We start from the raw sequence: 21,912 nt of genomic DNA on the forward strand, positions 1-21,912 counted from the left end.
GTTTTTTTTTTTTGTGAAAATGTCACCTAAACATCTTCTTCTACCTGCTCTGTTTAACGCTTCACTGAAGCTACATTATTCCTACACTGAGTGAAATATTCATACCTAAGATGTCGTACTCCATTTGATCATATGGAAAATTTCGAGACATCATCCTCATTTACCTTTTTATACACAATGCTACACAAAACGCATTTGACTGGCAGACCCATGGAAAGATCTGTGGGGTTGAAGAGGTTAAATATTTTACATAAATACATGATAAATCAAAAAGATTGCAATAAAGACAGTGTGCTCAAGAATATAACTTAAAGTGTAATGGTGTCATGCCCTAGCGGCTGTGGGTGGACTCTGGCTGAGCCTGAAGCCGGGTCTTGGTGGCCAGAGCTGCCTTCCGGGTCATGGTGGTGCAGCGGGTCAGGATTTCCTCAGTTTTGGGTCTGGGTGGCACCCTGGGAGCGATTGAGGCCGTCCCGCTGCCTTTCGACGTGACAGATCCAGAGCTCTCTGAACCTGCGCTGGAGCTGCGTTCTGGGAGGCTGTCAGCTTCCCCTTTCAGACTTGAGGTCGACTCGCTATCTGAGGAGAGGCTGGAGAAGCTTCCCTCGCTGCTCGTGTTGCTCATGCTGCGCGTGCGGCCATCTGACATCGAGGGATCACTCTCGATCTGTGTTTGGGACCGGGTCTCGGAGAGAACATCCAGGGATCGGGCCTTGTGGAGACGCCCAGGCACACCTGCAGAATCCATCCGTGGGCTGTTTTCTTCACTGGTGCTTGTTGAAGGAGAAGCCTGAAGTTCAGCGTTGGTTGCCAGGTTCAGAGTGGAACTATGCAGCTTTCTCTGCAGGCTGAAGAGGCCGGCACGTGGATTGTTGTATGGTCGCAGGTACATGGAGGGGATGTAACCTCCCTTGTTATTGAACCTGAAGAGAGGATTGCAAGGAAAAGGGAAGTTATTTCAACCTGTATATCATATTTTGACTTTTCTTTGAATCTGAAATTTTAATCAGAAGAGAAAGATCTTCATTGACTGATTGTTTATGTCTAATCAAACTAAATAAACAAACTCTTTTTGTTTTCATGACTGAAGAAACAAACTGACCTTAAAGGACAACTCAATTCATACTGTCTTACTTTGTTTATATGTGGCGGACCCTGCCACTTTTCTAGCTTCAAACAGTGTTCTAGGACCTTATTTTTCTCTGAGAACAGCTTGTTTATTCAGTATTTTATTTTTTGTATTATTACCTCATTAATATTGCAAATATTAAAATTATGAGTTTGAATTTCTTCTCCTAAACTACATAGTTCCCCTTTAATGAGACTAACTTCCTACATTTGTTCAGTGTTTATATGTAAAGACACTGACGGGGCATTGATGAACACCTCACAACACATTCCTTATTCCCTATTGTCTATTGTTTGCAGCGCAGACAGTGAGGATCGGGATACCTGATGAGCCACCAGCCGTTGTCAGACTTCCTCAGCACCTCGACCACAGAGCCAATGGGCACAGACACCTCGTCATCCTTCTTGGCTGAGTAACTCTTCACCGCACAGTACAGGGAACCTGAGGGTCACAGAAAGAAAACAAGCTCAAATGACGAAGCAGGCGCCGCTGCACAGATGCAATCTCTCTTAAAACACATATTTTCTCTTTGGTTGAAGGGGATAGATGCATGTTAACTTCCTACAGTTAAAGAGCGCTCCCCAGTGTTGGTTGTTTGTAATAACTGGGCTTCATAATATGCTAAGTATGTGCATCTGGCATGCAATGATTGGTACAGTCGAAGCCAATTAATGTCGATGCTCACACTGATGCCAGGTTTATGTAGGATCAAGTACAGAGATGCAATCAAGCTCAAATGAGATCTTTCTGTGTGACAAGTGTGCATGTGTAAATTTGCTAAATATCACACCTCCGAGCTGGAATCCAGCATCATGATCATCATCTTCCTCTCCCTCCCATAACTCCAGGTAGGGAGCAGGGAACCAAGCCAGACGCTTATCCTCGTTCTCCACCAGCCACCAACCTGCAGAGGGACAAAAAAAACAAACACTTTCAGCATCACAGAAAAGAGTGTGAAGAGGTTTGTAAATGTTGAGATCCAACGCTGCATGACAGCGACAGCACTGACCTGCAGGGTCTTTGATCAGGACGTCCAGCTTCTCGTCCACAGCCGCCTTAAACGGGCGATTCTTGGTATCCTTCGTCTCATAGTCTGCCACGCAGCGGTAAGTCTGGGTGACAAACGGGTGGGTGACACTGCCCGCCACATTGCCCCCTCCTCCGCCGGAGGCATCATCAGACAGCAGGATCATGATGCTGATGACAGAGATGTGATGTTGAGAACAGAACTTCCACAAATTAACATAATAATTTGAACCTAACGCTGACGTGACAACCCTACCTGTTCTTGGTGAAGTCTTGCTGCAGGTCGTGGTCTTTGGGCATGAAGAACTGCCTGACCTCCGAGCTCTGGGTCACAGTGACGTCGCACTTCAGCAGTTTGTCGCAGTAGCTCTCCAGGAACTTCATGCGCTGGACAGATCGCTTTGATCCTTTCTGCTGGTGGCTGCTCCTATTGGCCTCCCCTGAACAGAGGAAGGGAAACGGTTTCAAGATTAATTTGAGATGAGCAGAAGAATGTGTAAAGTCAAGCGTCATTTCCATGTCAGAGTTGCTTATAGGAGAGGATTTCAATAGACTTTGCAATCAATAAGATGTAACACACAGTTGAAATAATCTTACCACTGAATTTGGGGATCATTCGCTCGCTTTTGCGGAGAATGTTCTGATGAGGGAATCTCTTCTTCAGCTGCCTCTGTTGGGAAAAAAAGAATATACATTTAATATTAAAGAAGCACTATGCACTTTTGAAGAAGATATTCAAACACAGACATTTTATATTTACTGTATTAATGAGGTAATAACACAAACTCAATAAACAAGCTGTTCTCTAGAAAGGTGGCAGGGTCCGCCACATATAAACAAAGTAAAACAGAATTAAACTGTGTTGTCCTTTAAGTTTGTTTATTCAGTCATAAAAAACGAAGACAGTTTTTTTTTTTTTTTTGTTTAGGAAGATCTTTTCTCTTTTGGTTATAATTTCTACTACACAGTGCACCTTAAAAGTGACCACAGCCTCAACAGCACACTGAGTTTGTTACTTACGTGAAATTTCTTGAACTCCTGGAAGGATCTGTAGACAATCACCTCAGCCTCGTCAGACCATAAAACAGACATCATGAACACCTGTGCAGAGAGAGAGACAAAATAAAGGAAACAGTCATAAATACAGCGAAATAATTTAATAAACTAAAATGATAATCACAAAAAAATCAAATAAAGATCTCTGAGTTGGTGGCTCACCTTGAGTTTCGGTGCGTCCCTGTGCACGGATCCGATCATGCGGACACTGATGACAAAGCGCTGCTCAGCTGCCATGGTGCTCCTCTGTGTGTCTCTACTTGCTGGAGGACTATCTACTGTCTCGACCCTTCGGTGTCCGGCTCGACTCCCTCTGCTGCTCTGCCTGATCGTGGACCCAAGTTAATATACGCTTCACAAGGGGGCGGTGACAGGACGGGAAAATCCACCTGAGGGCGGCTGGAGGAGAGGATGCACACATGCAGGGCGTGTCCGGCGGCAGCAGCAGCAGCAGAGCTGACGCAGGTGTGTCCGGGTCCGCTGTAAAAACTGATAACATCACACAAGACAAACAGCAGAATGCAGAAGAACTGGCAAAAAGAAAAACAGAGTAGTCTCAAGAACACCAAAAGTAAGTTATAAAGTCCCCTTAATATCATAACTCTGCTATTAAAGGGGCATTATGTAGTTTTGGGGAAGCATTTTAATATTCACAATATAAATGAGGTCATACTACAAACTCAAAAATATTTATCATTTCCATAAACAAGCTGTTCTCACGCATCCTCAACTCCCATAATATTTTTTTTTTATTTTTTTATGCACGTGCAATCACTTGACACTTGTCATCTGGCAGCAATATCCCTTATCAGGAGCTGGTGTGGAGAGCTGTGTGTGTACGTGTGTGTCTGCTGAGGCTGACTAAGTAGGCGTGTGTTTGGGGGGAAGCAGGTGTTTCTTCAAAGTAAGGATTGCATGAGAGGGCCGGAGTCGGAGGGGGTTATCCCGACCACTCATCAGGTGGACGTGGGCGTGGAGTCCTTGTCTGAAGTGGTGCCAGCATTTTATCATGCACACACACACACACACACACACACACACACACACAAACACACACGGCTGTGTGGTGTAAAAGGTCGGGACTGTCCAGCTTCGTGTACCACCCGAGAAGATGTCAACACCTGAGCGTATAGCAGCACGAGGTTTCCCAAAGTGAGCACGAGGACCATGACTCTGAATTCTTTTGGGCATCTGTTGTGTGCTGTGCTTGGGCCCAAAACAGTCGCCCCTGGACTCTATAACCAAATGACTAGCTCACGTACTGTCTCACAAAGTATATGGTGGTTGCACATGAAAAAAGGAGTAACTGGGGTGATTAAATTTGCAGGAGAACAGGTATGGGCTCTATGGCATGATGTCTGTGAATATACCTGATGGTTAGACGATGATTGACGGTTAGATGATGATTGTCAGTGTTTACCACCCTAACATTTGTCTGTACTGATGCTCCATTATCAACTTCACTGTGTGCATTTTGTGTACCCGCCGTACCAAATGGTTGGGTGGCGTCAGGGCTTGCACCAGTAGATCAGGAAACAACTAGTAAGAATTTGATATACTGCCAGTTAAAACAATACCACACACAAGGTGAGGTAGCAAAGAGCAACCACAAAGGCAGCATGCCAGCTCACAAAAGTGTATTTTATGATCTTATCGCAGGTTCACGGATGTAAAATTGAAATTAATCTTGAAGCGGTTACTCATGACACATTTGAGGTAGCCTGGTCTCAAACCTCTGAAACTCTGCCCATGTTTCATTTTGATCCTAAGTTTCAAATAATGCACAGATAATACATATTAATTATAACATATAAACAAACAATATTAAAGGTGCAATATATAAGAATTGGCCACCTTGAATTCATACTCCAAGTAAATGGGGCAGCACATCAACTGAGCAACTGCTAACTGCTGCTAACTGTATTGCATATACATATATATGGATTCTCAATGCATCGCTATCCCAATGTATGGCCTCAATGATCTATATTACTGCACATGGCTAAGTTTTCATCATTTAAATTCCCCTTTTATTCAGAAAGTCCTTCCAATAATCAGACTATGGAAGTCTACAAAATAAGAGCTGCATCTTTTCAATACATAGACATTGCGAAACAAAGCATTCATCCATATGCGGTGCCTTACACGTTTGTTGTAATCTACAATGATATTGGTTTCACAGATAAGGAATTAATTGACTCTGCTGCACACACTTCTCTCAGAGTTGGGTGGCAAAGTTGACAGCGCCTCCTCAGATATTGGCTGATTAGCTTGCTGTAACATGATTAATAATTGCCCGGGGCTAGCATGCTAACTTCAGTGGATATCTTTTTGAGGCAATACAGAAACGCCTTTGACATACCTTCAAAACTGTTGATAATTTTTTGAATGACTTCAAACTAAATTCTTATATATTGCACCTTTACAATGTGGAATCAGACTAAGTTATGTGAGAATATGCTAGATATTGTGCAAATACAGGAGCATCTCAAGTCTATTTTCTAGATATCTGTAAATGTGCATACTTACCACTGTCTTCATAATTAAAGGTGTAATATACAAGAATTCTGGTTAAAATGCTAACCAGCTAGCCCTCCTGCACCCCCACTAGCGGTGTAAACACCAACAGTTCCCTGATGTACAAAGCTCCCAGTCTGGACTGCTAGCTGCACAGCTAACTGAGCTATCACCTTTGATGTCAATAAAGATCAATATTAAAGTTAAAAAGGTTATTTATTAGTCGTTTTACAACACCAGGGTTGTCCCTTCATGCTACATAAGAGCTGATCACAGCTGATCACACTCTCCAAAGTGCAGATACTACACTTTGGAGAGTGTGATCAGCTGATCACACTCTCCAAAGTCACTCACCACAGCAAACTAAGACTTGAATGATTTCTTCAACAGTACGGCAGCAGATACTTCTGTATCTTTTGCCAGGGCTCATGCTAAAAAAAACCTAATAATTTTATATATTTATTTATGTGGACATAATTTTAACATTTACACATTAAATATTTTGACCTTTGGGGTAATAGTCTATTTATATGATCATTATTACATGGTAATTTATTATCTTTATAAAATGTGTAGGTGTAGTTTTTGAGAATAAGGAAAAGGTTGTGATTCATCATGAAGAAAGGAAAAGACACGTAAAGAATTTAACCTGTTCCAAATTTACATAACCAGGTCGTCCCAGCGTTGCGTCCTCAGAACAATGAACAATAGTTGGTTAGGTTGATGTTGAAAGAGATGTTATTTCCACATGTATGTCACAGGAAGCAAAGCATCCATGGCGCTGGCATTTGTTGCATTATTTGGCACTGATTGGAAACATCTCATTGATCAAGCCCCCCCCAAAAAAGCCATAACCATATTACTGCAACAAAACTGTCCCACGACGAGAAAAGAAACAAAAACATTCGTACTAAATGACAGACTCTGTCTCCTGTGATTTGTAGTGTGTGCATTCCAGAGGACTGGTGAAGATCGTTTGAAGGCTCACAGATACAAAGATTTCCTTGAGTTGTACGAGGATCAGTTCATATTTCACTGGGCTATAAGTTTAATGAATCTGTCTGTCAAAGATATCTTCCTTCCTCCCCAAAAAAGAAAGAACAACAAAAACACATTTTCACCAGGTTTTTTTTTTTTTTCCCACACAGCACCACACAGCACCATAGTGTTTGATTTGGACCTGGCTCAACAATAACTTCTTTGTTTGGCTCATCTTGAAACTGACAATGGAGGCGTCAGAGAAAGTTTGCAGGTGCACGGCTCGTAGCTTTCATTTTCCTTTATCTGTGCTGGACATTTACAGGAATATGAGCGTCGCCGTCTTGCAAACTGTGGTGATGAAATGAAAAGTAAAACGTACAAATATTAAGGGTTATAAGTTCACCACCGAGTGAAAATTCAGTCATTATCTACGTTTTGCCGTCCACAAAAGATTTCTGAAGCTTCACAGCGACAAAAACATTGTACGATTCTCCAAAACAACTGAAGTAGACGGGAAATTCAAAAAACAACAGGAAAAAAACCCAAAAAACTGTGAAACTCTGTGGAAGTCCAGAGATCCCAAATTGATTTGAAAAGACGTTACTAACACCCTCGACTCGTGCCGAGCTATGGCACCCACTACAGTGAAGATTTTTCCATCACAATGGGGGTGACTAGATAATGACTGAATTTTCATTTTTGGGTGAACTTATCCTTTAACCTGACAGGCTCCCTTACATATTCATGAGTGTTTATAGACTCATATCTTACAGACTTGATCTCCTATAAGTGACTCTTATCACAAACAAGGATAAGGGAGCAGTTTGTTTCTTGTAACGAGTCAGGAAGTCATTTGGTTTTATGTGTTTATTGATATATTCTGTCAGTAGTATGTGTAAGTGTTTTACCGTATTAGATTAGGAAAAGGGGAAAAAACCCAGAAACCACACAGATGAGGACGTGCCATGAAGCACGGTTTAGGGCTTGTAGCTGACAAACACTGACGAATTATTTAGGATGTAAAAGCACTGCGTAAGAAGAAGATTGTAATTGGATCTCCGGAAATACAATGATGGTCTCGCACATTTCAATAGTAGTATGCTTCGGAAAAAATTAGATTCTGGCTTTCGTATCATGAGCCCACCCGTGATAAACATGGATATATCTATGTATATCTCTAAATACCAAAACATAATTTGTGGCACAGACTGGCCTCTAGCCAAGAGTTTACCGATTAGATTGTGTGTTATCCAGATTTGGGACTGCTGCCATGATAACAGTGTGAATGAGCCATAAAACACCCATGACTTAAAAGCTCTTTTTCAATAAAAGCTGCAGATGTGAACTCGACACTAAACACATTGTTAATGTGACAAAAGCCGTCACTTGATGCCATTTTGGTAAAGTCACTCTTTTTAATAGTGAGACGTCTTTAGCCACTTCCTTCTGGTTGTCGTGAAGGTTGTCCACTCTGCAGGGAAGAAGGTGGGGTCAGTGGATAAGGGTGTGCAGCTACTGAGAATTTTCTCAGTAGCTGTTATCACAAGCAGACGGAAGCTGTGCCAAAGCAAACAAACCAGTGACCGTAATTCTGTGGTCAGTGCCGGTAAATCTTGTTTGTGGGATACAACAGCACGTGCACGACAACGGTACAGGCAAAATGTATCTACTTTTGTCGCACCTGCTACACCCTCTCTCGGGAATGTGAGTCACAGAAATATAACGGGCAGTGCTGTAATTACTCATGTGATTCACAGTTTCTGCAGATGCTTCATCAATATTTTGCTTATGTTTTATTGTTATGTAAGGGGCACCATGTAGTTTTAGAGGAGAAATTCAAACTCGGAATTTTAATATTTACAATATTAATGAGGTAATAATACAAACTCAGAAATATTTATCTTTTCCATAACTCGAATAAACAAGCTGTTCTCAGAGGAAAATCAGGTCCCCAGAACACTGTTTGAAGCTAGAAAGGTGGCAGGGTCCGCCACATATAAACAAAGTAAAACAGTATGAACTTGTGTTGTCCTTTAACTATTTGTTTTATCTTTGACACATTTTATATCATGACCATGTTCCAGATTCTTCCTCAGATGTCTGGACAGATACTCTTTGGCCAGGCCATTGTTTTGTGTTGGCTGACCTCTCACACACATTCTTTCTTTTGTGTGTGACAATGAGAACCTTTCCAGTAATAAGCTCCTCTGTAATGACTCTATATAATCATCCATCACTGGCAACGCCTTAAGTCGGGCTGGCACACCATAAAGTCAAGCAGAAGTAGCTCCAACCTGACAGACGTCCTACTTCTGCAGGTGTTTTTGTGTAACTGTTTTTCTTCTACTTTTTAGAAATGTAGTTTGTTTTGGTAACTTTGATGCTCTTCTATGTTATAGATTTAAAAAAAGAAATTAAAAAAAGGAGCTGATGTTTATGGCCACCGCTTTCAAAAGATAGGCTTCTTATAACCTCGTGACGTTTTGTAAGCCAGCTGTGCAGAAAGATGACACTGATATCTGAAAATGAGTCACTTTATTGGAAGAACTGACACGCGTGTACTTCCTTAAACTTAGTAGGGATTAACCTGCTCTTGTGCAACTGTAAGCCCAATTATTTGGTTTCAGAGAATGAACTGGGTCATAGTTGGGCAGTTACTTGAAATTATGTAACCTGTCTGAAATGCAAAAGATCAAAGTGAATCATTTTACCTTAATACGGCGTATATATTCTGACAAGTTACGCGAGCATGCATGTGAGGCCGCTTAGCTTCATGCTAATATTAGCATGGAAACATTCTGACAGTAGAGTGCTGCAGGGATGGTGTAGCCTATTTTTGTAGGCTAACCCGGACGTTAGCATTGCCCTGGGAGATTTTTTCAACTGGATTTTTGGAAAATTTGAGGAAAATAAGCTCTGTGCCAACAAAAGTTTGTTCAGCAAGATAATCCTCACAGATGAACACTACTTTTGTGATTTTTTTAAAAAGCTAAATGCGAGAACCAGAGGTAAAAAGCTAACGTTAGGCTATAAACAAACTACATTGCGGTCCCATTGCTTCAACGTCACCACCACTAAGCATCTGACTACACTATATTGAACAAACTTTACTATAAATTGATCTACAAGTTAGAAAAGTTTGCAGCTAAAGTCCACCTGTAAAGATGGACTAGTGAGTAGATGAGTCTCCGTGCTCGGTGTACAGCAACAACATCCACTGTCTCATTTAGCCACTTAGCAACCGCCTTTCTTAAGACGTGGAAACGCTTTATAATGCAAACATGGGGTATAAACTGGAGTATTTTATGTTGTAGATCAAAACATGAAAATCTCATGAACAGGTGGTAACCACAGACCTAATTTCAGGCATTTAACCAAAAGCCCATTCAAAAACCCATTGACCTTTATACTAGGGGACCAGAAGGGTTTTAGGACTAATTCCCGGTGCACTCATTGAAAAAGCTAACATGCTGATGTTAACCCGGTATGATGTTCTTGTGCCTTGACTTTTTGGGGAATCCACTCACTTTTTTGGGGACATGATGTTCACAGTTTGGCATGTTAGCAGGCTAAGCACCACTGAGTATTGCTGAGGCTGATGGGCCATTAGTTTGGCAAGGATTTAGTCATAAATCAAAGTATTGGATGGATTTAAATTTTGACCTGATGATGAATTTCTTGAGACATTCAGTCAAATTACAAATGTCAACCTCATGTCAACTGTAGAGGAAATGTAAGGGGATTGCCAAAGTCATTAGGATTCATTGTCTGGACACCATGACTGTCTGTGCAAACTGTAGCTATCAGCCCAATATCTGTTGAGATATTTCAGTCCAAACCAAAATGGTGGATGACTGACACTGCCATCCATTGTGGCCTGCTGCTAGCGTGGCTTGCTTGGCATGAATTTCTTGGACTGACACACAAAATAGTTGGCTAGTCTTATGTGACTTTTGTGCCACAGCATGTCAGAAATACTTTCCTAATGACAACTTTCTCTTTCTCATCATCTTATTGTATTATCAATGCCATTTCTGGCAAGGAAACAGCGCGTTACTGCCAAGAATAACACTGAGATATACTGGTTTATTAGCTGGCATTAACCGTGGTGAGCTACATAAAAGGACATTTTTTTATGATTCCGAGGAAGCAAGGCTCATCCTTGAAACCGTAACCAATAAGAAGCCAACAAACACACAGAGTCAATTGTGGTTTTGTAGAAAGTATGTTAAACTAATGATCAGTTCCAGTTCCTTCATTCAAGATCATCCTCTTTAAGCTTTTAGCTGACACCCATAAGCTCCTGAAAATGGGCCGAAACCACATCTTTTGTTTTATGTATTAGCACTGGCTGATGACACTAATACCAAAATATTTGCATTGTACTATTAGGCTGTTGCTCAACTTTAGCTTAAATCTGCAACCCTGCACACATTATTCCTGCTTTTCAAGCTTGAGCCTTGAAAAAATAAGGCCACGTAGAGCTAAACCTGGTCAGTTTAGTCTGAGATATCCTGGTCACTGTACTGTGCTGATAAAGCGATACCATCGCTCAATGGTAACAACATAGCCTCCTTCTGCTGCCACCCTCAGGTCAGACTGCATCGCTGCCCCCCTGGTCGTAAGGATGTGAAAATATAGAAAATGTCTTGTTGTTTGGCTGTCTCACCTCTCCACATTCCTGCACATATGTGAGTTATGTAACTGGCACACATATCAGTTGGATAAGTGTCACAACATATTTGGCCTACACACGCACACACACACACACACACACACACACACACACACACACACACACACACACACACACACACACACACACACACACACACACACACACACACAGGTAGGCTGATGCTCACACAAAGTACACTTTCAAGCTGGTAAACCATGTGTAACCGATATATACACATGGACTACAGTGCCTTAAGACAATCTTTTGCCGTGTTAAAGGGCCAAAAGCCTCCTTTTTTTTCTACATTTTTAAAATAATATTTTCTTTTTCTTTCTTTCTTTCTTTCTTTCAATTCCTCCATATTATATCTTTAAGGAAACGTGGGATCCTAGTAATATCTTGCATCTTAATGTAATACAATAGGTGCTTCCTTTTGTCCGTGGCCCTACCCAGGTTTAAATTTTGGCCCTCAAAGGAAAAATGCTTTATAGGTTGAGAAAATTCTCCTACAACACTTCACAAACAAGTTCAAGCTCCCTAAGTGGAGTTGCTGGAAATTACATCATCACAAAGCTGAAACCGGGGCTGTTTATCTGAGCTCATGGAAAGTGGACTTACAGGAGACACTCCAAACATATGATGATTATAACGCATAGCACAGTTACAAGCGCTGCAGTAATAAGCAGTTGCCACTTTATAAGAACCGGCATGTAGTGTCCTCCTGTTTCATAACACATAATTTGACGTCATAATTAGAGTGACTCAATTTGAGTGCAATGGCAGAATAAGCTCCTGAGAATGGGCCTAAGTCACATCTTTTGTTTTGTGCATTAGTACTTGCTGATCACACTGATACCAAAATATTTGTATTGTACTATTAGGCTGTTGCCATGTCAACTTTAAGCTTATATCTGCAGCCTTGTCCACATCCCAGGTGTACGTGCTTTTCAACGTTGAGCCTTGAGAATTAAGTCAAGTCAATCAATGTAGAGCTAAACTTAATAAGTCCATTGAACAAACCTTCTCTCAATGGTAACAACATGAACATCCTCTGCTGCCACCCTAAGGTCAGACTGCATCACTGCCCCACTGGTCATAATGATGCAAGAAAAGCAAGCTTGTTTCTCAGCCACTCAAAAATTCCATCTAGTTTATTTAAAGCCTTGTTAGATTGTCCCACTTCTCCCGTCACTGGAAACTCCACATACCTGCTCGTTCGTTCAGTTTCATAACTGTAAGTGATCAACCAGGCCTGTGTAATCATGTTGCAACATACTGGGCCTGCAGGTAACACACACACACACACACACACACACACACACACACACACACACACGCACACATGGAATACAGTGCTTTAAGACAATAAGGTTGACTTTTTTTTAGCAATTATTTAAAATTCCTTGTTATTTCTTTCTTTCTTTCTTTTTCTTTCTTTCTTTCTTTCTTTCTTTCTTTCTTTCTTTCTTTCTTTCTTTCTTTCTTTCTTTCTTTCTTATTCCTTCCTTCCTAGTTTCGCCCTCCTTTCCTACCTCTATCTTTTTATTATCTTTGTATTTCCTCCCTCCTTCCTTCTTTCTTTACTTCATCTCTCTCCTTTCTAGTTTCTCTATCCGTTTCTATCTTTGCTTCTTTGTTTCTTTCCGAACAGTTGTAAAAATCAGTGGTGGTATTCTGTTCACAGTTAAAGATTTATACAAGGTTAAAAAAACAAAACAAAACACTACATTGATGAAAAACGTATTCCATAAATGTTAAATATTCCCATGATAATTCGTAACTATGATATCAAAAGTGGAAATCTTGAGATAAAGTCGATATTATGAGATCAAAAAATCAATTACGGGATATGAAGTCATAATAATGACTCCTTTTTTTAAAATAAAGGCTAGGTTTTCATCAATTTGTTTTCTTAAAATGGTGGAAATGGGTTTCATATGTTTGCTTTTGGCCCGTGGCCCGCCATTAAGTTTCAGTGTTGACCCTCCAAGGACAAAAGTTTGGGCACCTCTGGTCTAATAGCGTTTGTCACTCGTTCCTTTTCAGATTACAACCCTACAGTCCAGCAGTAGCCTACAGTAATTCAAAATTGCCAATTAACAGGAACTTGCATGAAGTGTAATGCAAGTTTTTATGTACAGTCGTTAATAGTGCCGCAGGTTTTGGCTAATACACCCATTGTTCTGTCACAGATCACTGACACCTTTAAGCTTTTGTCTGACACTTGTCAGTCTTGATTGACTGCAACGGTAGAATTAGCTCTTGGTATCATTTTATGAAAGCAAAGTTAAGAGAGCGTGAGCCAAAACAAATTTTTTGCTTTGTGTATTAATCCTGGCTGATGACTCTGACTTTGCCTTGTTTTGTTAGGCTATTCCCTTGTGTACATGCTTTCTACCACAGACTCGCCCAGCCTTAAAAGGCTAACCCAGTTCCCATCAGACTCATATGTCAGCTGTATCCTGTGTTAAGTGTTAGCAAATGTTAGCATGCTGACACGCTAAACTAAGATCATGAACATGTTAAACTTTATACCTGTTTAGCATTGTCATCGTGAGAATGTTAGCATGATCACATTAGCATTTAGCTAAATGCATTACTAAACATGTGACACTAGTCAATTCGTCCCAGTCTCAAGTAAACCCCGAGTCAATTTTTCTCGGGCACGTCAAGTCACAGGTTGTGTCGAGTTGTAAGAATTAGCCACCTTGAATTTGTGATCTACTCAAATAGGGGCAGCACATCACAAGAGTATCTGCTAACTGCCGCTAACTGTATTCAGTTTAACATCCATGATTGTAGCTACCGTTAGCTTGTTAGCTCAGTTAGCCGTGCAGCTAGCTGGACAACCAGGGGAGTGTTGACGTTTTCACCACTTGCACAGGAGCATTGGAGTGGTGGGAGAAAGAGGTTTTCAGGCCTAGGGCTAGCTGGTTAGCATGCTAACTTCAGTAGGCACCCCTTCTACACAATACATAGCTGTCTCTGACATAACCTCAAAACTGTCATTTCTTCACATTCTGTTTTCTTTTCATTGTATCGAACTAAAATTCTCACATATTGAAAATGTAGTCTTACCTGCAGTATCCTGTCTTAATAAAGAGAAAAGTTTTAGCATCTGTTAAAGAATTGATTTGTTTATTGAGATTCAGGGAAATAAATGTAATCAAACAAAAACACAAAAAAACTTTATAAAAAGCTTTTTTAATTTCCTCTCAGTCAAACAAATAGTCCCTCCACATCACTTTTTAAACTCAACTGAAAACATAAAACACAGACAAGTCACTTGATTCATGGTCGAAGTCGAGTCCCAAGTCATTTATTTCCTGTCCAGTCAAGCTGCAACTAATCGGAACAGTGACTTGAGTCGACTGTAGTCCAAGTCGCAATGACTGGAGTCCACATCTCTGTTAGTAACTAAGAGCCTCACGAGGCTCACAAAACACTGTGGCAGACTCATTTTTGATTTTAGGTTATTTTATCTTCAACAGCTTTGCTCGGTGAGCACACATGACCATATTGCTACACCCACTGTGTTCCTGCCATATGCCTTATTTGCACAAACTTAATTGTTTTAAAAAGACACAAGATTAAATAATCGTGACAACTCTAGTTATTTCTTGTCAATCGAAGGTACACAGTAGCATTTCCTCTGTTTGCAACAGCTGTCGTTCTGTGGACTCTTGATGGTTAAAACAACGAAAGACTGTATGAAGTGTTTTAACACAGCAGAGGGCAGTGCAGAGTAAAAGCTGACGATTCAAATGTTCAGCCAGGAGCAGCATTATGGTTCTTATTGCAAGCCAAAACAATATCAAGGTTATTGTTTGAGGAAATACATGTTCTAACTGTATTCAATTCACTTTGTATTTAAAAAAAGTAAATACATTGATAATTAAAGGCACATTATGTAGTTTTGGGGAAGAAATTTAATTCAGAAGAGAAAGATCTTCATTGACTGACTAAACTGACCTTAAAGGACAACACAATTTCATACTGTTTTACTTTGTTTATATGTGGCGGACCCTGCCACCTTTCTAGCTTCAAACAGTGTTCTGGGGACCTTATTTTCCTCTGAGAACAGCTTGTTTATTCAGTTATAGAAAAAACAAAATCTGTGTTTGTATTATTGCCTCATTAATATTGTAAATATTCAAATTCTGAGTTTGAATTTCTTCTCCAAAACTACACAGTGCCCCTTTAATGTGAGCTGTGGTATAAACATATTCAAAACACAAAGTGGTATATTGGTCAAACAAGCGAGACACACAGTGAAAGGTGTTTTTTGATATGATTTTGTTTAAAATCCATTATCCATTCTTTACAGTCACACCATCAATCAAATCCAGGCTTATTCTCAAATAAACACACTTCTGATCTGTTATAATACAACTCTGATAAGCTTTACAAACATGGCACCATCACATGGAAAGGGAACATGATTAGGGAGTGTCTTCATAGGCAATTTAACAAAAATATTTCTTTAATGCAGATATTCTTTTTTTTTTTCTCATATACTATAGGGATAGAATAAAATTCTGTCTCTGAAAACTGAAGGTTTTTATGTTCTGGAGAGTGCTATGTTGAAAGTGTTGCATAGTCGAGGGGACATAAATGTAGGGATAGTGAGGGGATCTTAATTTAAAATGACACAAGAGGGAGTAAAAAGCTCTTTGTTTAATGCAGGGTAAAAATACTCTCTTTTTGAATACTTTTATGTGATTGTTTTGGCTCTAACCCCTCCACACAGTCAAACCCTTAAAAACAAGTCAAATAGCTTGACCCGCCACCTTGATGCTTGTGTGTTTTAGGGCACGTGAGTGTAAAATCCTGACTGCAAGCATTAGTAACATAAAGTCCATCTTTGTGCAAATGTAACTCAATAGAACACAGCAATCACATGTGTTAATCTCCCAAGCAGTTGTATGGACAGAGGGGAAAAGCTCGTTTTTGTGTGTCACTCGGATTGCAGCCTTTAAAAGTGCCACTCAGCGTCCATCATTTAGAGCAAAATGACAAAATGTCCTCTTGGCGGGCGAACACAGAACCAGCTTAGCTTTAAAAAAAATAAAAATACTGTCATTCTAGCTTATGGGCTGATTAAAGCTCCAATCAATCATGAACCCAAACCCTTCTCTCGCTTTTCTTCCACACAGACTTCTTTAGAGATTGTGTTTGTATGAGCGGACGCCTCAGAGGAATCCTTGTCCAACACGCAGTCAAATGTGTTTATGTTGCTCACGTCGCGTCGGCTGGATGAAAGCTGGAAACGTTTTCTAGTTGCAAGACGAGGAGGGAGATTCCCAGCTCAGCTTATAAAGTGTCTCGAGATGCAGCGCCAAGCGTTTTTTTTTTTAAAAACCAGACATTAAAACAAAAAGAAAGGGGTACACTATATGAGTCACGCCCAGTCTCTGCTGCTGGTTCTAACTTTACAAGCTCCAGTCTGGGAGCAGAGCCGCACTTCCACTCTTTCCTTCTTCTCATCTCGTCCAAACATACATTCATTTGTCCTCTATCGTGTCCACTGCTCAATCAGCTGTCTGTCCACTTGTTGGGAACAAGTTAAGAGTTTGCACTTCTCCAAAAAGCCCAAATTCTCATCCCTAGTTGTTCTCCTCCTCCTTTCTCAGTAGCATCTGCAGACCTTGGCTTTGCTTTAAGTCTATGTCCATCAACAAAAAAAGATCCACGATGCTGGCCGATGTCACCGGAACTCATAGATGGCTGCACTGTGCTCGGGAACGTGGGTGAGGTTTAGAGACTGGTACCTGCAGGGCAGAGACACAGTATGTCAGAATATGTATATACTGTGTGTTAGAAGTAACACACACTCATAAACTCAACACATGCAATCACGAGCTTATGAAATACTAACCAGAACAAGCGTGTACGGTATATTATGTATAGGCATGTTTGCTTATCAACAAGGCTTTTATGCTGCATGACGTCACTGTTGTGTGAAAATCATGCATCTCCAAAAACATTAACCATTAACTTTTCATTTCATAAACCTGATAGCAAGATGATTTTAAGTTTTTTTTAAATTATATTATATAATTTATTTTTATGCATTAGCCATTTAACATTTATTTGTTATTTATTTGCTTTACATTCAACAATTACCTCCTCATAAATTAGTTGCATTCATTTTAAGTGCCGGGGTCCGCCATTGACGCACTAGATTCAAACCTGCGTTCACACATGACACATGCATATGATCCGGCATATTTAACCTCATTGTTTCACTGTTTACTGTTTGCTCTCGTCAGGTTTTCCGCCTGTGTGTTGCAAGACGTGCGGCCTGCCAGACTCAAGTTGACTCCCCGCCACGCGTAAGAATCATGGAATTTAAAGAAATATTTATTTACAATGTTTTTTTAAAACTAACAAGTGTTATACAAGAATCAAACTCCTTTCAGGGATAACTCAGTGTGTAGGTTGTGTGCGTCACATTAGCCAGTGTGCAGTCGAGAGAGAGGAAGAGAGTGTGTGTGTGTGTGTGTGTGTGTAACAGTAAGTATAAAGTTAGAGGTAACATTATAGCGGTGAACATAGCAGTGCAGTGTGTGTACAGTTTAGGCTTTTTGTTGGTTAATAATTGCTGCTGCTGCTAAACCTTAAAAGCATTTAAAGCACGGGATTGATTTTATTGTGAAGAAGCCACAGGAAACTCTGTATGTATTCGTAGAGATCCACACTGCGACCATTAAGATGCATTTTGCAACTAAATTTTATAACTAGGAGCATGATGGAGCACTTTTGCATATTTGCAAGTCGCACTATTGTGTCTCTTTAAGTCATCACCGTTTATCATGTGAAACACCAGTAGGAGTGTTTACGCAGGTGAAGTTCTGCTGTGGCCGCCACAGTAATAAAAGAACATAACACGATCAATCCTCTGATCCACTTCCTCAATATAAATGTGGTCATTGCTGCTGAGCAACACGTTTGTTTCTCTACCCAGGAAACTCTTAAAGTAGAAAGATTTTCCTATCATCAGGTATATGGTTAAGACTGAAAAAATATGAATGTGTTGCGTTTAATTTCGATCCAAGTGGCGCTTCCAAATTTTGTGCTGGTGCGCCTAAAATTTTCAGAAGGGAGCACCAGTGCTACCAGTGTAAAAGGTTGGTCTGAAGCCCTGATTGGTCAGAAAGGTCAGCACTGACGGCAATCATTCATCAAAAATTTCACTGTTGATCTTATCTTTTCTTTTAAAAACAGATCAGTTTTAACAAGTGGAGAACAAGAGGAAGCAGCCACAGTGAGTTTTTAAAAAAAAGAGCTGCAGGTGACAGCTGCAACTTACAACACATCAGGTAAGATAACCAACTGTTGTGCCACGTGCATGAAATCAGATCACAGTTGCTCATAGCATGAAGGAAAGAGGCAGATTATTGACATATTTATTAAAACTATGTCAATCTGTTTGGCTGCAAAATAAACATACTGTACACCATCTGCTCTCCTGTTGTAATTTCTGAAGCGGACGAGTGTGTGCTGTAGTATAGCAAACTAGCTGTTAAAACACAGAACTGAAATCTTAAAAAAGTTCAGTAAACCTAAAAGAGTCCAGTTTGTCAAAAAGCAACCCTGAAATGAAAGCTTTTACTAGAATAAAAAACATGGATGTTGACATCTGAAAGCCAATAGTTAATTATACAGTGCAAACCACAGCTGATGCTTTGTTCATGTGTGGTTTGCAGGGTTCACACCAGAGGTGGTAAAAGGCTGCAAAGAGCACAGAGCTGATAAACCTACAAACATGCCACTTAATGTATTAGTCCTGAACAACATTCATGTTGCTGTTAATATACGGTTATCTGTCCTAACAATAGTGCTTAATGATGGCATTGTAGTCAGTATGACATAAGCACTAGCTGTTAATCATTTTCCACTCAGGAAAAATTGCCTCAGTAGAGAAATACTGCAATCAGAGAGAAAAACATAACTGCTTCCAAATATTTGGTTAGAGAATGGGATAAAAAAAACAAACTGAATGGAATGAAATCAGAGGGCATTTGTAACAATAGCAAAAGCATTATGTGCAAAGGGAGTTGAAAGAAATGCCAAAGAATGTCAAATTAAAATGAAAACACTAAAGATAGAGAGTACAAGCAGGCCTCGGTTTGCTTATAACCAGGCAGTACACCCGTATAAATCAATTGCAACAAACTGCGTGTTAGATTGCTGTGCTTCGTCCGTATAAGGTTACACACAGACAGAGCTGGAGCTGTTCGGAAAAGCCACATTCATCAATTCATCATATGAGCAGCTCCCTCTGAGAAATTAAGAATTGAGGGCACCTTGACAGACGCTGCAGAAAGCTGGAGATTTTGCCTGTTATTGACTTTCCCCACCCGCAACTTCCAGCTGGTGCGGGATTTGATTCAGCAACCTCACGAGTCTGCTGAATCGTAAAATGACTCAACTTCCCCTCACAGTGACTTGTGTTGTGCTGCGTTACCATTCAGAGCTCCTGTGGTAGTAGTAGCCCTCGATGGTTGCTGTGGATTTCTGGAAGCAGATGTAGTAGAATCCAGCAAAGGACGCGCCGCTGATGTCTTTGATTGTGTGGTCGGGGACGAGAAACTGCTCCTGAGGGGGGACGGAGAGGGCAGTTCAGAGGTGACTGACCACAAAATATGGGCTCAATCAGGCTCAATTTGGGCAGCACCTTACCTTCCACCTCATGAAAATATAGTCCGAGTTCTTCAGATCCTCGTAGTCGAAATCATCCGAGTTGAACGACTTTGCATACTGGTAGAAGGCCTGGAACTTGCCCTTGACACAAAAAATAAAAGGATTATGTCACGGTAAAGCATCATGCTTTAGAGCACGCGTGTAGATTATGAATGTACCAGCTTACCCAGTGCTTGCGATCCACATCCTCATCTGCATCCCATTTTCGGGTGAGAAATGGCCGCTTCCTGCTGATGATCTCTCCGGCGAAGAACGTGGTCAGAGTCGGGTATTCCTGCGAGAGCGAACGCAACACACAAACATTGTTGTTTTGTTTGCTGTGGTGCAGCCGACCCCCATACATGCTGTTTTTGTCTTTTTCTCCTCTTTGTAGGTGAAAGAATGTCACGCCCAACGCTAATAGTATGTCTGTCAGTTCAATGATTTCATTCCAGAACAAATTACAGGATAGAGAGTGACTTCTGAAAGTACACATTCACTGTTTATTTTCAATCACAGGAGTCAGGATTTTTATGATTCTGTAATTACAACCTCTGAACCTTAAGAATACCAACTTTTCTGAATTTGACATCTACCCCGCAGTCCAATGGGATGTTATCTAGACAATAACTCTAAAATATGACATGTTACTGAGCCATAATGTCAAATATTTTCTATTTTTCTATCTTATTCAATGTGTTTGTTAGTTTGAGACCTGGCCCCACTGTGCTTGATTCTGTAGCAGCATAACATGACAGCCTCTAGAATGGCAGAGCCTGGAGCTGGACTGTACCAGTCTCTTAAAAAGGACACAAACACAATGAGCAGTGGCCGGAGGTAGCTTAAATTATTGATGTTTGTGACTTAATAAAGGGAATTACTCCTCTCACCTCAGTCAGTCCTTTTATCTTCAGGTAGCCACACAAGTAGGAATCCTCCATGGTGACATGCTTATAAAGAAAACACAAGAAACGCCATTCACTTTATATGTATGTATGCAAAATGTAGCTTTTTCTACATGCAAGTGACAATTCGTAAGAATACTGTTATTGATTTTAAATGAATATCGAATATCCTCCCACACCTAATAACCATAAACGTGCAGGTTTGTAAGTGTGAGAATGATAAAACAATGATATCATGACAGATTTCTCTTGAACTGAACTGGGTTGTGAGTAAACAGTCCCAGGCACTGCTACATCCACAGCTAGCTAGCAGGCCAGCGCTCATTGATTTTCCAGCTGTCAATCATCCCACCGCCCGTTTGACAGATCACCAAATGCCCCTGACAGCTCGCCCGAATAAAAAAAATAAAAATATCCGCTCCACAGTAGTCCCACCTGCAAAACAACCTCCACGTCGTACGAGTTCCCCTTGCTCTTCTGGTGGCCCCTGAACTTGGAGCCGCTGTACAGCAGCGACGTGACAACACCGGGCTGCTGGGTGTTTATCGGCGGCGGCGGGATAAGGGAGGCCGAGGATGCGAAGGCCGCGGCAGGGGAGTCGCTGAGGTATCCAGCGGGGACAGGCATGGCTCCCGCTTCGCTGGCTGGGCACCGACCGCGGGCAATAGCCGTGTGGGCGATAGAGTCTGTCGGCGTGTACGAAGAGGAGGGGGAGGACTAAAGAGGTCCACCGACATTCAATTCCCCCCGTGATTACTCCACGCTTTAGTTTACTGGGCACCGAGCTCCCAGAAAAGTAAGTGGACTTCGACGCGGCGCTGTAGGCAGCAGAATCCGCCCTTCTCATTGGTCAACTGAGTTCACCTTGCTAAGATCCTCAACGCTCATTGGTTTGGCTTGCGGAAGGCTTTATGGGAATATGTGGGTGTAGTTTC

General features: G+C 41.0%; 1 protein-coding gene across 1 annotated transcript; it reads right to left on the minus strand.

Moving 5' to 3' along the window:
• Positions 1-331: 331 nt before the first annotated feature.
• On the minus strand, positions 332-21,835 carry LOC141015954 (uncharacterized). The gene is made up of 12 exons (XM_073490179.1): positions 21,413-21,835; positions 20,963-21,022; positions 20,260-20,367; positions 20,073-20,174; positions 19,858-19,988; positions 17,099-17,158; positions 13,793-13,801; positions 2,139-2,266; positions 1,920-2,033; positions 1,453-1,570; positions 562-923; positions 332-480 (listed from the first exon to the last, which is right to left on the minus strand). The coding sequence occupies exons 1-12, from the start codon at positions 21,602-21,604 to the stop codon at positions 332-334; spliced, it is 1,533 nt and encodes a 510-aa protein (XP_073346280.1). The 5' UTR covers positions 21,605-21,835.
• Positions 21,836-21,912: the final 77 nt, after the last annotated feature.

This window comes from Pagrus major, chromosome 20, assembly GCF_040436345.1.
Source record: "Pagrus major chromosome 20, Pma_NU_1.0".
Taxonomy (NCBI): domain Eukaryota; kingdom Metazoa; phylum Chordata; class Actinopteri; order Spariformes; family Sparidae; genus Pagrus; species Pagrus major.

Bases quoted from the DNA above. Each gene is read 5' to 3' on its own strand.
- LOC141015954 (XM_073490179.1), bottom strand. From the start codon at position 21,604: ATGCCTGTCCCCGCTGGATACCTCAGCGACTCCCCTGCCGCGGCCTTC. The intron at 19,989-20,072 runs GTAAGGTGCTGC...GTCCCCCCTCAG, and splicing joins ATATTTTCATGAGGTGGAAG to GAGCAGTTTCTCGTCCCCGA. The intron at 1,571-1,919 runs GTGTGATATTTA...TGTGACCCTCAG, and splicing joins TGCTGGATTCCAGCTCGGAG to GTTCCCTGTACTGTGCGGTG.